This window comes from Anas platyrhynchos, chromosome Z, assembly GCF_047663525.1.
Source record: "Anas platyrhynchos isolate ZD024472 breed Pekin duck chromosome Z, IASCAAS_PekinDuck_T2T, whole genome shotgun sequence".
Taxonomy (NCBI): Eukaryota; Metazoa; Chordata; class Aves; order Anseriformes; family Anatidae; genus Anas; species Anas platyrhynchos.
Window position 1 is genome coordinate 62,256,445 of NC_092621.1, and position 21,100 is coordinate 62,277,544.

Here is a 21,100-nt window from a genome sequence, read left to right on the forward strand (position 1 = left end):
GAACATATTACATTTAAGGATGATTTTCTGGCAATAATTATCAATACAATTAATTTAACTTAGATGTTTTCTTGCAGTAATTTCAATAAAACTAATTAAACACTGATGGATACAAAAAACTAGTGATTAATTAGATTTAAAATCACTTTTAATATTTTTTTTCTTATAGGCTTAAGTAAGAACTTACATCTTTTCCCAGGACTCTGAGTTCAAACTGTGTTTCCTTAAAATGAACTTTCGTAATTCTAGGCCTGTAATATTGGGGGAAAAAAAGACAGACAGTGAGACTAATTTCATAAATAATAAAACTTGAAGCTGTATGCATTTACATACAAAGACAAAAAGGATTCACAGGTCAGGTTATTTTTTTAGGTATGTACCAAATACCAATAGAAAATTAGCAGTACTTAAAGATACCAGCACGGGTACAGTAAATGTGAAATATTTTTTTCAATACTTGCATTATAAAAGAATATTTTTTTTAAATGTATAGTACATACACGGATTAGGAATTCCAACTATATATTTTTAATAATACAAATATACTTTCAAACTTATAGCACAAATCATGTATCTCTGTACAGTATCATTGTACAGATATAGCACAGAATATAGTTAAACTATACCTACCAGAAATATTTTCCTACTTGTTTTTTATTCTTGTAGACAACAACTCCTATGGGTGTTAATCCTAAAAAATATTCAGATTTGTTTTCACCCTATAAAATAAAAGCATATGCCACTCAGTTATTTGAATTTGCAGTTGGTATCAGTGTAGCTGTGAGGTCTGGTGGAAGATGCCAGCATGGTGACTGGCTTGAACACACTGGTTTACACTCCCTGCAAACAGGAAAGTAGGACTTCATCTACCAAGAGTAACTCCTGTACAAAAACTTCTATGCACAGATGCAAAGAGGCAAGAAAGAGCAGGGGTGAGGGACTGTCGCTTTCCACATCCTATGGTGAAACACCAACAGCAAACAGGTAACTGCCATGTTGAGCTTCTCACTTAGGCCCCTACCGCAGGGTGTTAGGGCAGGTCTTTATCCCATGGTGCAAAGGGGAAGCAGAAACAGAAACAAGAAGAAAGTCTTTCCTAGAACCTAACTACTACATTTTAACCCTTCCACCTTTATGAATAATCATCACTACCATGGCAATACCTTATGACACAGAAGGTGTTCAAAAGGCCGAAAAACTTTTGCATGAGTTTGCAAGAAAGTCATCTCCAAAAACTAGCCCACCTGCCTGCTTGAGGGAATACTGAATAACCCTGCAAGCACTAAACCTGCAGAGCACAAACCACAAAAAATACCCGCTGTGAGAATGCGTGACTGTAGAAAGTGCCCTCCTGTATGTGAGAAAGCTCAAGCACACCTCCATGAGCTCTGCTTCTGATTCTCAGTGAACTAACCACATAGGGCATGTTTGCTTTTAAGGTGACTAACCAAGCAGAAGACCCGTGGTTCTTTATGCACACTGCTCCACTCTAGAATGGGGCCTTTTGTTGCTACTGTAATACAAATAGTAAGAAATACTAACGGGTCAGTCTTGGGGATGAATGATGCACCCCTCGTTACCCAGGCAGGAATCCCTTTGCACAGCATAAGCAAACTAAGCAGACAGAAAAAAAATCTAGACTCTGCTAATTTAACAAGGTTTTGTTGGGTCATGTCAAAGCCTGTTCCAGTAACTCCCCCAGCTTCCTATGGGTGGGAGGGGCACAGAGCATTGGATATGAATATGATCAAGCCACAGGGTACATTAAAAATACTTAATATTGTGGGCTACACAATTTTCAGCAGGAAATACATACTTAATCTTCTGGTATTATCTTGATTTCTTTATTTTCTTTCAAGTAATTTTACAGCGTTCTGACATCTGACTCTGAACTGTCTACTTTACAACTCCTCATTTGAAGTTCTGATTTTCATTTATTCAAAAAAAAACCTGCCACAAGCACAATTATTCAAACAAGATAGGATGATGTTTCCACCAGAAGCACATAGCCTCCAGGTGATGACTTGGATCCGATCCCAACACACGTTGTTTTACAAAAGAAGTGGAGGCATTTGCTGAGGCAATATAGACAACCTACTGTGCTGCATGATACAGCAGAGGAAAAGCTGGAAACAAGCTCCATGTCTTTAGCAACACCATCACAATCAACATCAAAACAGGCCTGACATGCTGCTGATGCTACCCCCACATTATTTTTTGAAATAGTTTTGAAAAGTTAGCAGCACTCACTTACTGTTATTTACACAAGAATAATGCAAAAATTCTTGTGTCAAAGACAAATGTTATAACCCTCTCTCATTTCTTCTGACACTTGCACTGATAACTTATTACTTATAGGAATTGTTTTTTTCCCAGAGTAGAGACAATTGTCTTTTGTAGGTGTAACACAAGCACAACCTTTCATCTGAAAACCATTAAGCTGATGCACATGTGAATGCCCTAATCCATTCAGTCTGTAAATAAGTCTTCCTTTGCTTTCCTTAATTAAGTACGCTATTTTCTTTCAAGTTATTCTGTGGTGATTAAACTGTATAAACACTCTCCCCCACAATAGTACATGAGATTTTTTGTGTTGCTATCAAGTTTAAAATAGTTAAACAATACTTACATAAACAGGATGGAGGTCCACTCCATACATTTCCAGGGATTTGGCTACCCCTAAGTAGTTTGCTTCTGCCTCAGCAGGAACTTGACCCCTGTAAAGAAAATTCTGCATAAGAACATTGCACTTCCAGTCAATATATTAAAATAAGTCATATTGATAAATTCAGTTTGCTGGATGGGTATGCAACCCTTCCTGCCACTTGTTGGTACTGGCCCTCTGCTTACGTACTGTAAGCTCTAAGGAAGACTGGACAGTATGCACAAACTTTTACTAAAGTCTCTGCTATATGATCCTATGACAGATGCATACTATCAAATATAAAATATACATATACTGTAGTGGCTAATCTTTTCCCTGCTGTCACAAACACATTTCAAACATTCTGTTCTTGGGTTTTAATATGCAAAATAGGTCTTTCAAATACCTACATGATTATTAATAAAGCAGGAGTGGAGTGACTGACTGGGGGACAATCTCCCCTCAGCTGTGCCAAAGCTACAAAGGGTTTCTGAAAGCGGGGTTCATGACTTCAGATAAAATATTCTTTTCTTTGTAAAATCTCGTCTACAGGAAGTCACACCAACTGGTAATACCCAAGCCTGCTACTGTGAAAACAAAGTTTAGAGTCTGTCACAAGAGATTAGCAGTTTCAAAGATCCAGCTCGCCTTCCCATCTGCAAATATCAATTCATCATTCAAAAACTAATGTCAGCTGAATGCTGGTAAGAAACAATAGGGGAAATCTGGTGGAAGAAAAAAAAAAAAAAGACTGGGCTATTAGGAACATATAAATACATTCAAAGTCTCCAAAAGTAAGCATATCCTCAGAATTTAATTGGTTCTTCCCTTAATAACTGCCATTGATACAAAAGCAAGACCCCTGAAGCTGCATTTCCATCCTCACTCCTTTCTAATGTTTCTGTGGAAGCTACTGGGTGGTTATTAAGTACAGTGTATCTTGTGCATACATCAATGTCAACTCAAAAAGAAGCACCTCCTGATTAACCCCGTGATTGCTCTCTTAGGGAAATCTTTCATTGTATTTGCTACGTTTCAAATTCAGGATGTGAAGCAGAGCTCAAAGTTTTGTTACAAGACCTGGAAAAATCCAGACATATACTCATCCTCATCTCACGTTCCCACTCTCTTCAGCCTACCAGGTACTTTTCAGGTTTTCCCAACATTGTTTTATACCTGACAAGGTAAAAAAATAAAAAGAAATACAGAAGGAAAAAAAAAAAAAAGGAAAAAACAATGTAGAAGACATGAAATGGCAGGGCAAGCATGAGTATAGTAGTATAGGTACTTAAAAATGTCTTCTTTGCATCTGGGAAACAGACTGCTTCACTTCATCTCACCTACACAGCAACACTGGTACAAATGTTAGTCCTCATTTCCAAGGACCCCTGGAAACACAGAAACAGCTGCCTCTATTTCCTGATTTGGTTGGGATTGAGTTAATTTTCTCCATAATAGCTCATAGGATGCTGTGTTTTAGATTTTTGATTAAAATAGTAGTGATAACGCACTAATATTTCAGTTGTTGCAGAGCAGTGCTTGCGCAGAGCCAAGGCTTTTTTCTGGCTTCTGGTGCTGCCCTGCCAGCAAGGAGCTGGGAGGGGACACAGCCAGGACAGCTGGCCCAAGCTGGCCAGAGGGATGTCCCATACTGTGTGGTGCCGTGCACAGCCGTAATATTGAGGGGAGTTGGCCAGGGGGCAATTGTTGCTCAAGGGTCAACTGGACATCAGCCAGACAGTAGAGAACAGTTGTGTTGTGCATCACTTTTGTTGTGGCCTTTTTTCTTTTATTTTTCTCCTTTTTCATTAGAGTTTAATCTCTCATTAAAGTTTTATCTCAACCTGTGAGTTTTCTAACTTTGTTTTTTCTGATTTACTCCCCCTATCTGGGAAGGGGAGGGAGGGCAGACAGAGCAGAGGGAGCAATGAGCGAGAGGTTGTGTGGTGCTTAGCTGCCTAATGGGGTTAATCCACAATAACCTGAAGCTTGCAACAGAAATCCCTTCCTTCAGGAGATGGACTTCCCAGAACACTTGCTATTCAGCATGTTGGCATTGTCAAATCTGTCAATTTTTTTATCCACTTCTGCTATTACAATTTACTCCATAGTTTGATTTTTTTTTAATCTTTTTGGTAGCTCTGTCAAAAATGGAAGCAAAATGTTCAGCAAAGCACTATTGTTTTATTGAGTTCCCAGGCAGGTTATTGGAACTGAGCAATGTGAACTACCTCATTGATGAACCGGTGCTAGAATCCAACAGCAATTTAAGTATCCTGTTAGAGTTTCCTTACTGATCACACTTAGAAAAATGTTGATGTAGTTATCCCACTATCTTCACCTGTCTTTGAAAAGCTCAAATGTTAAATAAATGTGAACATGTATAATTATTTTCAAAATTACACACAATTTACAAGGAAGTGTATTTGCAAAGATATTAAAGAAAGGGAATGTATGTGCTGGAGCTTCTTAAAAAAAAAAAAAAAAAAAAAAAAAAAAAAGGGTATATCCTCCCAAATGCAGATGGAGAAGATACAATATGAAGGGGAGAAGAGAAGGTCAGGGACTGAAACTGTACCCACCATTACAAAGGCTGTTTCTTTTTTTTATTGCATATGAAAACACAATCCCTCCCCAGCACCACACATCTTCCCAATATACCTGAAAACTAACACCTTTTGCAGTTGGTGATGGTAGAGCAGGCAACGTAACAACCATGCAGGTGATACGCACCACTCCTTACACTGGACAGAGAGCACCTGAGTGCCACCAACAGCTCTAAACAGTATCAAAAGCTACTCTCAAAACTATCACGAGCATTTTAGCTTCCCTTATGCCCCACCAACAACATTAATCGAAAATACACCAAAAGCTGGCTTGTATCAGTTAGTCCCAGACCTGCTGCAGTCCAGAGTAGGCAATGTCAAAGGGCCAACTCCCTTTTGCAGTGGGGGTTCATAACCCTCCTCCAGCATCACGAGAGTCTGCTTCCTCATGCAGGAGCCCTTAAGCCACTGCTCGCTCTTCCTGACCTGCATGACATTAGCTCACCTCACCCTGCTATTTGACCTTGGGATTGTCACATTGGCTTACACAAGGGACAACTATCACAGTAAACAGGTTTCAAAGACTTGATGAAGAAACTTGTTCCAAAAACTTTACCTTTAATGAATTCCTGAATATTTAGAGTGCCCCATAAAAAGGAAAAATAAAAAATAAAAAAAAACGTGCATAACCAACAGGAGCAAGGTACATGCAGTGCCATAGCTGTCTTGGAAAAATGTTTCCATGCTGGGCTCAAGATAAAGAAGCTCTTTCTAGATCTCTACATCACCAATCCGTCCCTAAAATGTCTCTGGTAGACAAGACAACTGAGGATATGTTCTCAGCCCAGTCCAGCTTCAAAATTCATAACCAAATCATAGAATCATAAGGGTTGGAAAAAGACCTCCAAGATCATCTGGTCCAACCATCCCCCTACCACCAATGTCACCCACTAAACCATGTCCCTAAGCACCATGTCCAACCTTTCCTTGAACACCCCCAGGGATGGTGACTCCACCACTTCCCTGGGCAACCCATCCCAGTGCCTGACTGCTCTTTCTGAGAAGAAATGTCTCCTCATTGCCAACCTGAACCTCCCCTGGCACAACTCGAGGCCATTCCCTCTAGTTCTGTGGTTTCACTAGCACACAGAAGTCAATGCTGGCAGTGCTGAACCAGCAGTGTGTGTACACCTCGGTTTCACACTATTTTCTGATGCTTCTGAGACCTAACTGTGGCCAGCAGCAAAAGAGTATCAGAGAGGTCAGTGAAAAACCATACAAAACACTATTTTTAAGGCAGCTCTCATTCTACAACCACAGTTTCCCTGGCTTCTGAATTTCCTTTTCAAGGCTACAAACTTTTGAGGCAAATGGGATTTGATCTGATTTATTACATTAATGACTATAGAAACTTAAGAGAGGAATGAAGTGGCCTGATACATAGGAATTCATCCCAACTTTTAGTTCTGAAACATAACCTCTGTGATGTTGAACCAAACTCTCTGTGCCTCAGTTTCCATCTTCAAGAACAGAGGGAAAAAAAAAAAGAAGAAAAAAAAAAAACACAGTATTTTTTACTTCACAAAAGACCTACAGTAAGGCCCTCTGTAATGCATCAGTTAATATAGAGCAGACAGGCCACCATACATAAATAATTACTGAACAAGAGACTCTCTTCCTTCTAAAAAGAAAACTCAAGTCAATGTGGCGACTGGCACAGACTCCAATTACAACAGAATTTTTCAAAGAGAACAGCTGCGTCTCTGCATTAATAGCTATTATCATTAAACAAGGCACAAATAACACGAACATGCAAAACTACAGGCAAGGAATTAATTAACCTTTATCCAGATTGTGGCTTTATTATAGCAAGAGAATCAAGAAATCTAGATCTACATACAAGATGGCTAGTTCTGATTATCTCTACATGATTTTGACAAAGGGCATGATGAACATATTCATAAAATGTTTCTTACTGCTCTCATGTTAATAAATGGGTATATCACAATTGCACCTAACTTGGACTTGTTAGAACAAGCTTCTTTACACTTACCAGGAACATGAAGTTGGAGATAAGCAAGTAAATGTTTATTTTGGCTTTATGTACTGTTGAACTTCTTTCATATGTTTTATTTTCAAAACCAGTTTTACATTTTGCATTTTTGAAGGCATTGTGGTCTAATATTGGCAGGTTGGGAAGCCAAATCTCTCTGATTTATAGTGCTTTCATGCAGCAACTGCTGGTTCTGCCTCTATTACTCAGACACCAAGAGGACTTCTGCCTAAAACTAACCTCACTGAAAGTATTCCATATGTAGAATGCTATTTCTGTAAAAAAAAAAAAAAAAAAAAAAAAAAAGCAGGTGGGGCAGAGAGTGGCTCTGAACTACTGTGTTATTTTTGTTGTGTTTTTTTTTTTTCTTTTTTTCTAAGTACTTTTTATGTCCAGAGACAGCGTAGAGTTAAACCTTCTCTTTAAGAAGTGTGTTTTCAGACCTTCTGCATGTGTATATAGCATTTAAGCTACATTTGTACAGGCTAAATTTCTGGCACTGCTTTCCACAAATTCTTTGCTGGAAATTACGTTCTTTTCTCCAACTTCCATATGAAACTGCTATATTTTCCCTCTCCAAGCAACTACAGAATTAATGGGACCAAAGGATGCTAGTTCTTATCTTGCTCTCCTTATCTGTTTGGCAATGCAGTGCATCTCCTACTTGTCCTTATAGTTTGGCTTCATACTACAAGTAATCAAGAGATATTTTATGCACAAATTGCAGTCTGACAGATAATCAACTGAAAGCCAAAGCAGCAACTTGGGGCCCACCATCAGGCAGAGATTACCCAGTATGTCAAAGATCTTGGATGTTTCATGTCCATATTTCAATCTTGGATGTTTCATGTCCAAGGTGATTATTGTTCCAGTACAGGGAAGATGGAGAGCTGAAGCTCACAGAATCAACCTCTTTTCCAACTTTTACCAAGGTTAAGTTGGGATTGCGTGAATCTCTCAGGTCTGCTGATATATCTATTTCAGATCTCTTTGGTTCTCCTTTGTCCTGTCTCCAGTAACCATAACATTCTCCTCCTACAATCTCTTCAACAGATGCTGTTGCCAAATACCATAAGTCTATCTTATTTCTGCTCTCTCAGCTCCTTCTCATAAAGAGCTGCTTCTCCTGTCACAAAAGAAATGTTTTCAGGTACATTTTTGATGTCTGCAAACTTCTGTAGTGCCTGGTTCAGTTTAAATCAGAATTCCTCTGAGGCCCACCAGATATCCTCTGTTCCCACTACATTAAGGTTTCATGTAAAGTTTTGGAACTTGTTTGCTTTTTGTCTCCAGACGAGCACTACAAATTCCCTGAGCTATTCAGTGCTGCCTGATGACTGTTTCTAGGTGCTGCTTTTTTTCTTATGAATCATACATTCTTCCTTACCATAGAATCTGTTATATTGGCCACTGCCAATACGTTTTACATAAGATATGTTGGTTAATAAAATGAAAGTACTTTATGCTTGTAAAACAAAACTGACTCTTTAATTCATGCAGATGTTGCAACTGACTTTATCGCTTAAACTGTGGGCATACAAACTGCTTTCCTGGTACCTCCTGCAATGTGAGCTGCTGCTACAAAGATTCATGCAGGTTGCTACAAGCACTCCTTCATTACCCCAGCTAAGGATCTGGCAAGAAAATAGAGGCTTCATTGTACTAAGTTCTGCACATTATTGCATTAAACGTATTTTTGTCCTAACAGTTCATTATTTTAATACACAGGGCAGTACTAAGAAAAGAAATATTATTATACCCATTTTAAAGACAGCAGACTGAGGCATGTGCATAGTAAGCAACTTGTTCAAAATTATGGAGGAAACCTGACCTGAAACAAGGAACTGAACTCAAAGATGTCAAAAGATTTTGATTTCATTCTCTTGCACTACAAACTAAGAGGAAATTGAAGTGCTATTAAAACTGCTGGTTCACAAACATCAACACCAAGGCCTGATAAATATCCTATTTCCAACCATTTTCTTATTTGGTTTCTAAAATAGTAACTGCAACTATGGAAAATGTTTGCTGTTCCTGAATAACACAACTGGATGCTCTGTGCTCTTTTCTTGAGCCTCTGCACAACAAGGTGCTCCCTCTTCCTACCTACCAAGCATCTTTGAATCTGATTTTACCTGCAAAGCTCCCAACAGTACTGAATTCTTACATCAGAGTTTTGTGAATCCGTTCTATGGCATCTTCCAACTCTTCTTTCTGGTCTGGAACAAAGCGGTACTCTGAGACGTAACCTGCAGTGTGCTTATAAGGGTCGTAGTCTCCCAGCTCAGCTGAAATGCAAAAAAAAAAAGAGAAAAAGGGTTACACACTTTCAATGTTTTATGTTAACCAAAAAACGTGTTACCTAATACACCTATTTGTGCTAATCCGCTTCTTTCCAAGTGACTGTAAATTGACTATGCAATCAGTCAAAAATTCAGAAGTCTACCTTTCCTTAGAAGAAAAGTAGAAAATACCCTTCGGTTTATGTATAGAACTGTACATAATAGCCCATATAAAAGCAAACAAGCATGTCTTCAATCATTTTTAAAGAGAAACGGAAGGTTCAAACAGCTGGAAGTTTTGACAGGAAATGTACCACTTCTACAGGACTAAATCTGAACTCATCAAGCCAGCAACGTTGAATTTTGATGCCATATGTTATTTGGCAGCATATGTAAAACAGGTGGAGGAGTAAAGCCTATTTTTTTGGAATATCTATGCCCTCATGATATGCTGTAACATTAAAGACAGAACTGATCCATACTGCTGCTAGGACTTTTAATGGAAATGTCATCATGGGTATGGAGACAAATATCCCAAAATACCTGGAAGTAGGCTCTTCTACAGGTAAGTATCATTTCTTGTAAGGAAATACAAGACTTCAGTCTTCAATAAAATACCAATATATTCTCTGAACATGAAATTAATTTTTTAAATCAAAATAATTTCCTAATTTAATATTTCTAAAGGAAAAAAAAATCAATTAGTAGACAATATAATTTTCTTTGAAACAACCTTGAATTCACATACGTTGCTCAGATTAATTTACCCATTGCTATACAATTATTAAATACGCGTGTACCTTTTTCAGAACTCTCTTCTAACGATCTTTATATTCATATCTATCTGAGAAAACCTCATGAAATTAATATTTCTATGTTTTTCTATAAACTGGGTAAAAGCAGCATAAATTGGGCTTCTATGAGAAAACCTTCACTGAAGGTTTCTATCCAGTCTCCACAGAAGGAAAAAACATACAGAAGGAAAAAACATAGCCAAATGGAGGCTACAAGAGCCATGAAGAAAGAGAGTCATCTCATAACTCACATTTATTTCTAGATTTTAATAGTTTCTAGATCAAGAAAGTAATCTGCTCAGTAGAGGTGTTCAGATGTTTCTCAAAATATCTCCACAAAAACAATATGGTTCTTGCATGTAACAGGAACAGCAGGACAACTACAACAGCAAAATTTTCAGTTTTGCCAATGGGAAAAAAAAATCAGGATAAAACCCAGAACTGGTATATTCTGCAAACTGTGCCATAGGTGCTGATTTTTGCACCATCATCACTGTAATAGTCTGCAGTCTTTGACATGAAAGGAGGAAAATGACTGATGTGCTATGGACAGGTTCTGCACAGACACCAGAGATGACACCCAGGCACAACCTGAATGGTGCAAGCGGGGCCTGTGGCTGGAGCAGGATTTGGCCAGAGGACTCTGGAAGACCACATGTCCCCTGAGCTTCTTCTAAGCCTGGCAGCTGATAGATCCAATGACTCCCCCAGAGAAGCAGGTTCTCAGCCACTACTGAATTTCCACAAAAGGAAAACCATCTTGGTTTGGAAAAGAAAGAAACAGAGGCTGGCACACGACTCAGAGAAACCATTGACCTCAGTGCTAATGCATTAAGTTGATATTTTAAGTATCTGACATGAATGTTTCTCAGTTGTCAATTTACATAAATTAAACACTTGGAAGCCCTAAATAATAACAGCAATAAACAAATGAATATAGTAAGCTTTTTAGAGAGCCAATAGGAATGTACATTTACTGATGCCAGGACTATATTTAACCCACAACATCTAATTTTTGTCATACTTTATCTTCCCTCTCTCACATGAGCTTCCTCATTTTTTTCCAATAGAATATCTGAGATGTGAATCATACAAACAAGATGCTTCACACATGCAGTATAGTTTCAGGGAAGGCATATATGCTAGTAATGTGAGAAGTACAAACATTTTTTTCAGAGAATTATGTGTCACTTTTCTTATATGGTGAAAAGTTAGTTAAAAATAATTTCATAAAAACAAAAATTGCATGAAATTTTAGCTTTTCCACAATCCATGGAATACACTGTGAAATTCTGCATACTGCCTACTCATATTTCACATACAAGTTATTTTATTCTGCCTTGTTATTCTGAAATGCAAATGAAACAAGGTCCATTTTTTAATGCTGTACTGTGTTGAGTCACATTTGGAATACCAGTAATGCAAATAATCTTTGCTTAATTCAAATCACACACAAGAAATATAAATTTAACAAGTTATAGACTCAGGCTGCAGTGTGGCTCATCATATGATTTTTGGTTACTGACTGTATTTGAATAATGAGCTTGAATTGCAGTGTGAAAGGAATAGCTGGCTGGTAGACAGACAGCTCCTTTCTAAATGACTGTTAGTTCCATCAAATGCAGAGGATATAACATCCACTGAATGCAGAAAAATGACAGGTAGATTAAAATTCTCCACTTCAGGTCAAAACATATCCTCCCTTCAAGCAGAGGCATATTCATATTGACATAATGTAATTTTGAAAGATTCTTTTATTTGACACACTTTGTGGCTGGAGGCTGCCAATACCCCATCAAATCTGTAAGCTTTGTGATGAAGTAAAAAAAAAAATACACCACAGAAAAAGACGTGCTTTTCACATACTCCATATGCTACGTAAAGTCATGAGGTTGAAAGTACAAAATAAGGTATCCCTAAGCAAGGTAAAAACTGTTCTGTTTGGCATAGTCAGCAGACTGGCTTCCCAGTTTCTTTTGTGTTAGTTTCCAAATGATTTCCACGTAATCTGTTCAGAATGTTTCTCTCTTTACAGTTCTATAGCTGAAATCAATCGCATTAGCTTTGTTCTGTTCTGAAATGGGTGCCAAACATGTTAGTGAAGTCCTCAAGTAACACTTAAATGAATCATAATACAGGCTTAACAAAGAGAAGCTTGCAGTTGGCCAGAGGAACTTACACTGAATTACGTATGCTCCCAGCTGTGCTGCAGTGTTGACTGGGCAAGGCAAGCGGCCCTGTAAGATGTCTTGCTTGACCTGCAAGAAAAACTGATACCTAAAACACAGAGAGAACACAAAACTATTATTTCAATATTGGGTCTGCTGCACCACATAATGTTTCATCATCTTCCATTTTACTGATGACACACCACACAGCATAACTATATGACAGTCAAAAACTGTATTTTGCATCTGAATTACTTTTCTCCTTTTGACCTTTAAATGATAAATAAGGTTAACCTAGTGAAAGAACACAGGTAAGGGAGAACCCTGCAGTTTTCCCATCTGCTTGCATCATGTAGATAAAAATAATTTTTTCATAAAAATGTAATTTCTCTCTTTAGACTTTCATAGAGCAGTCAGGAAGTTGCAAAGAGGGCTAGAAACCAGAAAAAAAAAAGAAAAAAAAAAGTATAAGAAATCTATCAATTGGCCACTGATCAGTGGATCACCATTCAGAAGAACTCAACACCTCTCGACTCAAAGGTTTCCTCTGATACCAGAATAACAAGTCTAGCGGAAGAAACAGCGGATTTCATTGAGCCCATTCCCTTGTGAAAAAACAGGTGAGCATATAATCAACAGCTCTTCGTATCTGTCAGCATGGGGGACTCCTTGCCTTTGAACAGACATAGCAAAGCTAAAATGCAATTTTCAAAACCACAACCTACTTCAACACTTGATGAAGCACACATGCAGGCCTCAAAGAGAATCCACACCAAATCTCAAATCAGCAACATAAGAGAAGCCAAGATAATACCGAAGTTTTAAAAGAGTATTTTTAACTGATGACATTTAAGTAGGTAGTGTCTTTTTACTTTCTGCCATTACCTCAAATGCAAACCAAACACCTTAGAAGCTGCTTTGTCAGTCTCTAGTGTGCCTGTTCAGCATGTCAGACAAATTACTCAGATATCACACCATTTGAACACAAGTATCTACATTTGCCACAACTTCCCGTTTTTCAAATGCTGCACTTACAGTGAAACAACACGCAAAAAAAAAAAAATAGGAAAAGTAATACAGAAGGAAACATGCCATCATACAAAGGCTCTGTTTGGTTTTGGAATTTGCCATATTCATTATAGGATATCCGTTTATACAATAGGCTTTGTGTGTTTTTACTGCAACAGATTTACACAGCATTTCACACCATTTTAAACAAATGTCTTGCACCAGCTTTGTACAAAATCAACACTGAAGAGGTAGCTTCTTAAATAAAAAATGGTCATCCACAGGTGCATATGGCTTTCTTACTACTCACCAACTCAGTTTGATTTACATTTAGCTACACTGCAACTAAATTATTCTGTTTTAGCACAGGTTACTTATGAAAGCACCTTGAAACGCTCTGCAAGTTCAAAGAGCGGTTATTGTGATCTCAGGGAAGTTTGCAAACTGCAAGTGATATGACAGTTGAGCCACAAAATCATTTAAGATCCATTCAAAATTACTAGACTTGATCAGCCCAGATGATCCTCTGTTTAAGGATGCTAATTTCTTTCTCATTAGTGATACCCTACCATTTGTGCAGTGCCAGACATTACAGCAAGAATGCCCATCATCAAAAAAATGGTTAACATTCTCCACCTCTAAGGGCCACGGACCTGAATAACATTATTTTTTTTTTGATTTTTTTTTTTTGGCAGTGTTAGAAAACATGAAGTACATACACTCTAAGTGTTTTCTCTATCTAAGCAATACCTCAGTACTAATTCTAGCTAATGCTCAACAGTCCCATTGAGACAAATTATCCCTGTATGATTGATGATGATGACTAAGAAGATTTTACATTTATTGTGGAGCACTGAGAATCTTCCTTTTAACATTAAATGTTTTTCTGATATGCACTCATTTTTCTGCTAGCACTTCTGCAGCTCTACAATGCAGTTTGAGAACAAATGATGCTATCAATGTCTTTTTCATGTCGCGGGTATCTATAGGTCTGCATTCTCATATTGTTGTCTCAAAGTAAAACTGAGCAAGAAACTGCCCAAAAAAAATAATAAAAAAAAAAATAGAGTCTGAGCCAAGAATTAATAGTTATTAATTTCTTGAGTGATTTATGCAAACCGAAGATCTCAATTCCCACTGAAGCAGGTAAGCTCCTCACAGAACGAGGCCTTTTGTCCAAACTTGTTGCTAAAGCACTCTCACCTTCTGCGCTGTCATGTTTGTCATGTGCACCTAATAGTGCCTAAGCACAAGTTCACTCTAGCAAACTCATCCAATAAATGTTAATAGGTATCACCTCAGCATTAGCTTTTGCCTACAAGCTAAAATTAGATTTTGCTGGGAAGCAATTACAAATTTGACAGGTTTTCATTATTTGCAAATAGTAATCATGTAATGTCACAGATCATTAACATCTCATAACAACAGACTCCACACTCATATCCATTAAAATAACAAATACACGCTCCAAAGAAACATGGTTAGCACATCACTGGAATTACACACTTTGGCAGAAAATTACTATTATAAAGAAAAGGAGGGCCTTTAATCTCTCTTAAGCATAAGAGTATGGGTTTAGTGCAGAATTTTTTCTGAAAATCTGTATCTCCTTTCCAATGCTTAGGAGTCTAAGGGAATAAATGTTCAGAAATGTTGATGGCATTTGGCTATCTTCATCAGGCTCTGTTGAAGAGCACAGACATAAATGAACCATTTTCTTTTGCCTTTCCTCTGTACCTTCTGAGGTGCAAATTTCGCGTGACCCAACACTGTTCAGACACAAACGGAGGCTTACCAGTCACGCCAAAATACTTAGTGACTACATTTGCACATCTAATTAGCACTGTGAATCACTGATTGATCTTATGACAAGAAAAACAGAAACACTTTTTGAAAATTTACCCAGTCATTTCACAGACAGAAATCCGTATGCATCCCGAATAGCAATCACAACTGGTTCTGTGGCCAAAGCTCCACCCCCAGGACCATCTTTCTTTCCCTGTGAGCAAGGTTGAAAGCGGTCTGGAAAAGTACAGGAGAACTACAACAAACTTTCACAGCAGAGAGGCAGTAATACTGGTTAATACCATGGTCAGCTTACACACTTTCAGCTGCAAAGTCACAGTATTTATTATTTTTACCAGGCTAGTATCAGTCCTGTTATATTCTGTTCCTGCAGCGGCAGCATGAAAAAAAAAATCTCATCCTGGTACAAGACAAATATTCTGCCCATGCTGCAAAAACTGCCACCTCTGATTAGTAAAAATTGAAAACCCTGTGTTTATTCTAATGAGTTCTCCTGTGTCATATTCCTAGGGCATCAAAAGAAATGTTTTGGCATTTATTAATGCAAGTCAGCACACTAATTTTGACCACCTACCTATCAAAATTCTTTTTGAACATGAGCTAATTGTCTAAGATCTTTCATAAACAAAGCAAACAGAAAACCCTGTCTGTGAAAGTTCAAGCAAGCATGCGTGCGTGTGCGCGTGCACAGGTATGTGAACACGTCTATATACATATACTGTGTGCATCCCCATTTTTGTAGAGGCCAAGCTTGGTTAAAAGAATCAAAAGCATGCAGCTCTTCAATTTCCTTCACATATTTTTAGAAAGATCAACACAAATCCTCTTGCAAAACAGTTGGAATTTAAGCTACAACCAATAAAGAAGAAAATTACCTGTATTTGTATTTAGAAATCCAAGTAAACTCTAAACTTCACTATTGCACAATACATGTACAGATAGGGCAATTCAATCCTTTAAAAAAAAAAAAAAAAGAAAGAAGAAAAAAAGAAGCATGCCAAGTCCCCATGTTTTATGATGCAGCAGGGAGTACCTTTTCATCCTGGTCTTCCAAAATAGTTGTGAGGTTAGTCATAACTCTCTTCCTATACATGTTGAAGCAAAGATGTCCGTATGTTCAAGCAAAAACCAACACCATAACAATATGCGCCTGAAGAGTTTGCTACCCTGAAAACAACAAAACCACATTCTCGTCCAAATACTGTACCTTGTTATTTCTTCTTTAAGTTTACATGGATCCTCCGCATAGAATTTAATGCCAAAATACAGAGTATATGGGGGTCCAGCTGCAGAGAAGTAAGAAAGTGTGAAAGTGAATTGTTATGAACTGGTAGTTGTTAAGAATTGTTACCAGCTGCAACAAAGCAGCTACAAAGAAGCCTATCTAAATAGTTCATAAAACATGAAATCAGCAAAAAAACCTACCGCTTCCACACAGCAAAGCTGCACTCACTACAGGAGGGAAAAAAAAAAAAAAAAAAAGCTAAGAGGAGTATTTTTATTAACAAATACTAATTGCTTGAGTATTTTTGATCATCTTATGGAGCAGCTTTAATTATGTGCCACCTTAATTAACAAATACTTGAAAATCTTTTCTATTTCACCTTTTAAAAATACTATTCTCCAGAAAGATTCAGTTAACTCAGGACCATGATTCTTACAGCCACACTTATTCCACATATGTTCCGCTTCTCACATATTTTTATATTTTATAGAAGGTTTCCAAACTTCTGTTAAAGTAAAATAATCTTTTTATATTACTTAATTATAATACAAGTAACAGATGTTACATCTGTGTCATCTGTAGAGCGGCAGCAAGAGCAGATGCCCTACTATCAGTGTGAAACACTACTTTTACTTTCATAAGAAAAAATGGAATCTGACTTGATTATGGTAAGGTACGGTATAGGAGAGTTTTCACAGCTACTGTGAAACTACATATACAAGTTAAGGATAGCACCATTTATTATTCTAAAGTAAAATTTAATTACATAGAAATCTTTGGACACTAATTACACAAGTTATCATAAAATGACGGCATGTTCAATCTGTGTGAAATTTTGATAAAGCTATGAACCATAGCAATAAACTAGTTCATGGACTATCAAGCTGTTGTGACTAGAACAGAGATGTTGGACAGAGTGCATCTGTGGAATATTGCCTCTGTTACTTCACTTTCATATAACTTCTTTAAGTTTGAATTGAATACTTACTGTTTATCAGCTCCTTATGTTCAGCAAGGGTCTTTGCAGGGTCCAGCCAGTACTGTGAGACAGATGATGGAAGATAGTCACTTACATGGAAAATTAAGAAAGAGTAACTGCAATTATGCAAGTCCAATGTTACATATCTTCTCTAGGAGTATTGGTCTTCCTAAAAGAAATGTTTTGCTAAGAAGCCCCCATCTCAGGCTCCGGACCAAGCTGGCTCTAGGGAAGTATCACACAAGGTACATTTTGGTGTCTATGTCATCCAAGGCAGCTAGCACACTGCTGCGCACAACCTTTGTATTTTCTTCCTGTGAGATTAACATAAGCAGGATGACTCTGAAGTAACAGCAACAGCAAAGCAAGTAAGACAAGACCAACAAGGAAAGAATGAAGGCACTACATTTCTTTTCTGAAAAAAAAATAAAATAAAGATTGTAGGGAAGAACAGGCATAACAACACTCCTACTACAACTACGAAATTCCTGTAAGAACATAGTAATCAATTTTTCTTTGTGCCCACTAAGTATAGGACGTGCAGAAATTGCTTCAACTGGAAGCAATGGAAAATAAGTTTTGATTTTTAGGAAAATGCTTCCAGTAGCAGGGGAAGGATATGCCTGGAAATCATCACCCAGGGAGGGAGGGCACGGAGCCTCTTCCACCAGGTTTATGGAAGCAGTTGTTTGCATCACAGATGATGGAGGCATGCTAAATATGCCACAGAGGGGTGAACTGTTACAAGGGTTCCCCTACTACTTGATCAACAGACACTACTTGCTCACTGATTACTCTGCCCTGACTTAATCAAACTTCTAATAAAAGTTTTACTGTTACTGTTCTGCAGACCAGCTGCATACTGCCCATTACGGCTACATAGGTCACAGGCACGATGAACACCCTGCTCTTGTAATCACTTCAGTTACTTATTTCTTCCTTTGCTTGGCATTTTGTGATTCGGTTATTGATCAAAACAGGCAGCAGCCAAGACCATTCTTGTCATTCTTGTCTTTACTTTTTTCAGTCCTCTTCCCTCATACAGAAACTTTTTGGACTAGCTAAGATTGGCATACTTTCTTAAAACACTGAAAACAAATACTGCAGAATAAAGCTGTTAGAAAATTGCCGCAGCTCGAATTTACTCCCTTCATACATACCTACACGTAGTTTTTTTTTAACTAAGGAACTATATATATCAATGAATAAAACAACCCCTTACTGGACTCCCTTCCTTCTTCCCTCCCTCCTCTCCCCCCCCCCCCTCCCAAAAAAAAAAAAAAAAAAAATAATGTAAAGAATAAAAAATGAAAAGGTCGATCAAAAAATATTTTTGAATTTCTCTGGACTAAACAATTTCACTATCAGAAAGAGTAACAAAGAAGACAGGGAAAAACACTACAGAGGACTTGAGCAGAACATTTCAAGGAAGTAACTGAGTAAGTGGTTTTAAACAACTATATTTATGTTGAAGGGAAAAAAAAAGAAAATAAAAGAAAAAGAGAGAAGAAAAAAGAAACATGAAAACAAAGTACTTCCATTAGCTGCTGATCCATCTGTAATAAAAGCAGCTATGTGCCCTGTTCTTGCTCTAGGGGTAATACATTGCCATTTCAATCCAAGAATGTTTTTTAAGAAGTGCCATAAAGTAAGGTTGTAAGAGCTACCATTGATTCAGAAAGCTGCATTTTGAAACAAAATAATTAGGATAGTACTTTGCAAATGATGGATATCTTATATTTGACTCTTACCCCTAAACAATCTCTCAGCACTCAAGATTGACAGCTTTACAAGGATATACATTTAGGAGCAAACACTTCAGATTTCCTAAATTTTGAAGGAAAAAAAATGTTCAACACATGTATTGACTACATCCACTAACTATGCTAATAGAAATCCTCTTAACCTCAACAGAAGGCAGGAAGGAAAGAAAAACTTGTTACACTTGTTCGAACATCCTATTGGAACTCCTTGTCAGAAATAATCTGGGCTAGCACAATAGGATGATAAAGAGATTTCAATGTAAACAGACAGAAAGAACTGCAAAATAACTTTGCAGCGCACGTTCTGGCCACAGAACACCCCTCTTCCCAAAACTGGCATCACAATAGAAAAAAAAAAAAAACACTGTCAAACTCACTTATCATTGAGAGTTTTATGTTACATCACTAGAGACCAAAATTATGCTGTTCCAAAATCAGATCAAAATCTGTGACAGAGTAACTCCTTTGTTATTCTGTCCTTCCTTAAGTAAACTGAAATCAGCTTCAAGGTGTGTTGTCTTACAGGCTTCTTTGCAGTTTAACTTTACTTGTACAGATACATTATTTGTGAACAATTTATATTTATGGATCATCATTCAAGTTTCCAAGTGAAGCACTGAACAGTTACAGATTTCTGGTTGTCTCAGTAATCTTGACGTCACCTTCTCTTCTAATCATATCATTCACTGGCTGAGATAAAACAGAATTTAGCCACTTAACTGAAGACTGTAGACTATATGGACACGAACAGATAATACAGAAGAGGGGTTGATTGTATTATAAATCTTAATTCTCACTATGCTGTTCTTGACTTATAACACCAGTTATATTCCGTGTACAGAATTCAGCAGGAAATATCAAAAATCATATTCAGAGAGAATCTGAAGAGAGGAGAGGGAACAAATCTTGTTATTTGTATAGACAAACACTTCCTTTCTCTCCCCTCAATCTGAGTCAGGAGGAGGAACTGCATCCTGAGCCCTCATCACAGTGAGACAGCTTGCTGCTACTCATTCTAAGGAAACACAGCATCAGCTGCCACAAGTTGCTGTTGCAAGGGTACCATCGGCCTCTACGTCCATGTGCTGTGTAGGTGAGGTGAAACAGTTCAGCTTGGACTGGATTATTGCTGGGACAGAATGTGTTGGAGATGAGTTAAGGCCCTAGTCTGTCTTGTGTCACCTGTAAGTATCTAGCATTGTGGTAATGCCACGAACGATGCTTAAAATCACTTCGTAGCTACTTATTTTCAAGGCTGCCAGCATTTTCCTGAAGAATGCAAGGGGTGGGAGGAGCACAAGGGGATTTCTAACTTTTTATTTACAAGCCAAAGATGAATGGAATTTCATGGTTAATGAAAAGGCATTTTCAAGTCTACATTAGACAATAAAGATGGGAACATTCATAAAACCAGAAATACCACAACAGAGCCCTCTTAGCATACATAGGCATGCATACGTAATATTGTGTATTAGAAACATGTTGAAGGTTTGTATACACACATGAATATTGTTGGGTATAGTTTTGAGCAAATTCTTAAAGATTCAAGAGAAAAGAAAAAACGAGCAGTCTCATTAATCCAATACACTTGCACAGCAGGTGCTGACAATAAACTTTGCATTCGTGAATGCCAAAGTAGCTCAAACCTGCAGCTCTGTTTTGCAGACAGCTCTCCAATTCCCAGTGATTCACCACCTGTGTCTCTCCTGCATGCACAGCAAGGGTTATCTGACTTATAAGCAACTCCCCACTACTGCAAACAGGGGGAGATCCCAGCATTTACCCATCCAGCTGCAGGTAATAAATTCTGTGCATCTGAAAGGGGAATTCAA

General features: G+C 37.7%; 1 protein-coding gene across 3 annotated transcripts in view; it reads right to left on the reverse strand.

The window, feature by feature from the left end:
• Positions 1-21,100, reverse strand: part of EPB41L4A (erythrocyte membrane protein band 4.1 like 4A) — a 136,100-nt gene that overhangs the window by 56,634 nt on the left and 58,366 nt on the right. For 2 of the 3 annotated variants that reach the window (XM_072030686.1, XM_038170744.2), the window contains exons 3-9: positions 17,515-17,566; positions 16,509-16,587; positions 12,499-12,596; positions 9,411-9,531; positions 2,630-2,717; positions 631-719; positions 188-251 (exon numbers count right to left, since the gene is read on the reverse strand). In XM_072030686.1, coding sequence (XP_071886787.1) covers positions 188-251; positions 631-719; positions 2,630-2,717; positions 9,411-9,531; positions 12,499-12,596; positions 16,509-16,587; positions 17,515-17,566 — 591 coding nt within the window. Of the gene's footprint in view, positions 1-187; positions 252-630; positions 720-2,629; positions 2,718-9,410; positions 9,532-12,498; positions 12,597-16,334; positions 16,358-16,508; positions 16,588-17,514; positions 17,567-21,100 lie in introns of those variants that run through there. The other variant, XM_038170745.2, reaches the window with a different exon arrangement.